Source organism: Quercus lobata, chromosome 5 (assembly GCF_001633185.2).
Source record: "Quercus lobata isolate SW786 chromosome 5, ValleyOak3.0 Primary Assembly, whole genome shotgun sequence".
Classification (NCBI taxonomy): Eukaryota; Viridiplantae; Streptophyta; class Magnoliopsida; order Fagales; family Fagaceae; genus Quercus; species Quercus lobata.
This window is the reverse complement of record NC_044908.1, coordinates 70,717,523-70,720,958: the sequence shown is the minus strand read 5'-3', so window position 1 is coordinate 70,720,958 and position 3,436 is coordinate 70,717,523. Positions and strand designations below refer to the sequence as shown.

General features: G+C 38.2%; 1 protein-coding gene across 1 annotated transcript; it reads right to left on the bottom strand.

The window, feature by feature from the left end:
- Window positions 1–3,197, bottom strand: LOC115992194 (plastid-lipid-associated protein, chloroplastic-like). The gene is made up of 3 exons (XM_031116286.1): window positions 2,600–3,197; window positions 755–950; window positions 1–472 (listed from the first exon to the last, which is right to left on the bottom strand). The coding sequence occupies exons 1-3, from the start codon at window positions 3,052–3,054 to the stop codon at window positions 158–160; spliced, it is 966 nt and encodes a 321-aa protein (XP_030972146.1). The 5' UTR covers window positions 3,055–3,197; the 3' UTR covers window positions 1–157.
- Between the last annotated feature and the right edge of the window lie 239 nt (window positions 3,198–3,436).

Sequence of the window (3,436 nt, the reverse complement as noted above, 5' to 3'; positions counted from 1 at the left end):
TTGAAAGCCAATTTAAGTTAGAGATATACTCTTTCATATCTTTACAAACACCATATCAGAGATCCAGTCTACATTCATCACCATAGATTTATTACATAAAATGCCTTTGTTGAGGCAGTATCCTTATAAGAAATTATAAAAGACTATTTAAGTTTGCTCAGGCTGTCAAGAGGGAGCTGCCTTCCTTGATGAGAACATACACACTGCCACCATCTCCCCTTGAAATTCGAAGTTCTTCATCAAGGTATGTGGTAAGTAACCATGATTCAGCATTGCTGTTTGAGAAAGAGAACTTCAATGGTGGTTGGCGGGAAATGGTCTTTGCAACAGATGAAGCTGTGTCTTGAACAGAGTTGATTAAGCCCTTGAAGGGTGTAAAGTCAATCTTTTGCCCCAAAAATTCCACATTTTCGGGTATCACTATGGAGTCAGTTAATTGGGGAGTCCCAATGATACCTTCTTCAAATTTGATCTGAATAGAGGGAGGAAAAAAAAAAGGGAAAGGGATAGTTTAGAGCTAAATCCAAAGCTTCAAAGTTCTCTAAGGTGTGATAGAACAACATGGCCAAAGAGAATCTCTGAATGCAGAAGGTACTTGGAATATAATTTTGTTTTGCCCCCTTTAATGTGGGGTCCTTAACAGAGATTTGAACCATATATGCAAGAAATAATCTATAGCTTTAGATTGCTGGACTTCTAGGCATAATTAGTGATTGATGAGAAAGGATAACATTAAAAGAAACGAAAATAAAACCTGCACACGCTTTGGACTTCGGACTTCAAACTTGGCACTTGTACTAATTGAAGTTGTAGCCAATGGCCCGGAAAATTGGACAATATTCTGGACCGTAAAATTTTCTGAGTCAATTATCTGTGATATTTCTTCTACCGTCACTAAGGGCAGTGTACCCCTCGACAACAATGGGAATAAACCTGCAAAAGATGTGTACCTGCTCCACACAAAAAATTCAAATTCAACATGTACATGACTATTCTCATAAGTACTAGAAGAAGAAATATGAGAACTCTTATGAGAAAAAAAAACAAATCTTGTTGTTTCATGATATATTTCTGATATTAACTGTTGCTATACATCAACTTCCAAGGATAACTACAACCCATTTCTCAGCAAATAGCTAACACATTAAGCAACAACGTCATACCAAATTTTTTTTTTTTTTGAGAGATAATTACAATATGCTGCTAACCCTACATCTCGAACCCTTCTCCCTTAGACCCCAAGCACTTTGTGCATAGGGAGGTGCCAATTCAGCTACAAGACCCTTGGTCAAATCAAATTTTTTAGGTTTTGCTTTAAATTAATTATCTGTGCCAGACATATAATTTAAAAATAGCGGAATGCCATATGTAAAAACATTACCAGATCTAGAGACCTCTATGCAAGTATGCATGCCTCAGATAACAAGAACTAGATGAGTGTAAAGATGCACCATTCTTGGGTTGATCATTTTGATACTGGCTACAAAGTTTGTACGCAACCCAAGTCCTGTGGATTTTAGCTTTAGTGGATGTCTGAATTCCATGAAGGGGGCCAAACCAAATTACTAAGCAACTTGATCATCACAAGTCACAAACAGCCTAGAGTTGGATTCCTGTCTGTCTTCTAACACTAACAAGTACATATAAGAAGTCTATTCTACATTAAATAATTGTAGTACAAACCGATGTCTTGTCTTTCTTTTCTAAGTCTTTTCTACCTTAAACAATTGTAGTTCAAATGGATGTCTAGTCAAAACTTCATAAATTTTGCCTTTAGTGAGTCGCTTAGTTTCACTGTAGTAGAACATGCGGCTCTTGTCTCAACTATGTCATCTGAACATATTTCTTTCAAATCTCATTGTTTATATCTTTGTTTTCACTACTGATTACCCCCAAAACTTAAGCTATTAGAAAATTATGAGTTTAATGATTTAATCATTATTTGATCGGGAGTGCCGTTTAACTAGAGCCCATTGGCATTAATCAAGGAGTAAAAGATCAAACTCAAATACAATCTCATATTGCCAGTTGAATCATGAACACCTACTGGAATGCTTTCTACAAAAATATTCTTACTCTACAAGAATCTTACTAAGCAATTACTATAGTATAGAGAAAGTTTATAGGCACAACAAAAATCTCATTACATTTTCAGAACAACCTTGTTTGATTTATGTTGGATCCGGGTATAATCTTTCTTATTTTATTTTAACTTAGGTTAGACTAACACCTCATTTTTTTTTTGGTAAAAATGTTGTGACTTGTGAGATTATGACCATAGAAGAACTCATATACTAATAGTCTAATACACCACTCCACCAACAAAAAAATTTCTTAGTTTCCAAACAAGATTCATCGAATGATATTATCCCCTTTTTTACTATCAGATCTAGAACTCCTAAAATTTTATGAAATTTTCCATTTCCAAAGGTGAAAAACACCAACTGAACCAAGCAAGCAAGTTAATTCTCTACTAAGATCCAATTAAACAAAGTTTCAGAATTTCCTATAACTTTTAAGCTTTTGCTGCACATGTTCATATATGATATTATCAGAGCAGGTAATCCTGAGAGTTCGAACAGTGTAAACAAACACTTACGCGAGAATCCATTTTCCATTGAGAAGAGTCAAGGCCTCGGTGGGTGCAGGGGTGGGATTTTTCGCCTCCAGCTGCGTGATAAGCTCGATAATCTCGGCTCTTGTCTCGCTCGTCGCACTTAGCCCTCGGTTAGTCCCGTAAAACGAGGTCACCAAAGCCTTCTTCAGCCTATCGATCTCGCTTGGCTCCACCGTCTTCACCTCCTCCTCTACCTCCGCCACCGCCACCGCAGGCCCCTCCTCCTTCTCAGGACCCAACTCCTCTTCGCTCCCCGCTCTGACCCGGAAAGTCGGCCTCTCCCGGACCAATTCCCCGGTCCAAATTCGGGTTTTCTCGACACGTTTTGCTCCGATTTTAACAGAATTTGGCGCAAAAACTGAAGCTCTGGGAGTGAATTGGGTTTTTGGAGTGACCGCTGAGAGAGTGAATTGGCTTAACTGTGACACAAAGGCCATTTTTTCAGTGTAGATTTGGGTTTTTCTTTGCCTGAGAGAACAGAGAGGTGTGTGAACTCTGAGTTTAGAACAGAGAGTAGAGTTAATATACAACCGCTAATTACAGAGCTGTACTGAGCAACTATTCCGACTACCTAGTACGAGTATTAAATTTAAAAGGGTCAGTTTTTTGGGGCAATTGATGAACGAAATGACTATTTTGTCCCTAAAATAATGGAGTTCTTTCCTTTGATGATGAGGGCAATGTTGACTTTGACAACAATGTCGCCAGAAGAAACGTGCGTGCACAAATCACTTGGGGACACAGAGGTTGTCCATGTGTTTGACACGTGGATTGAAGGCATTGGAGGAAAATAAGCCCACTTCATGTAGGACAAGAAAG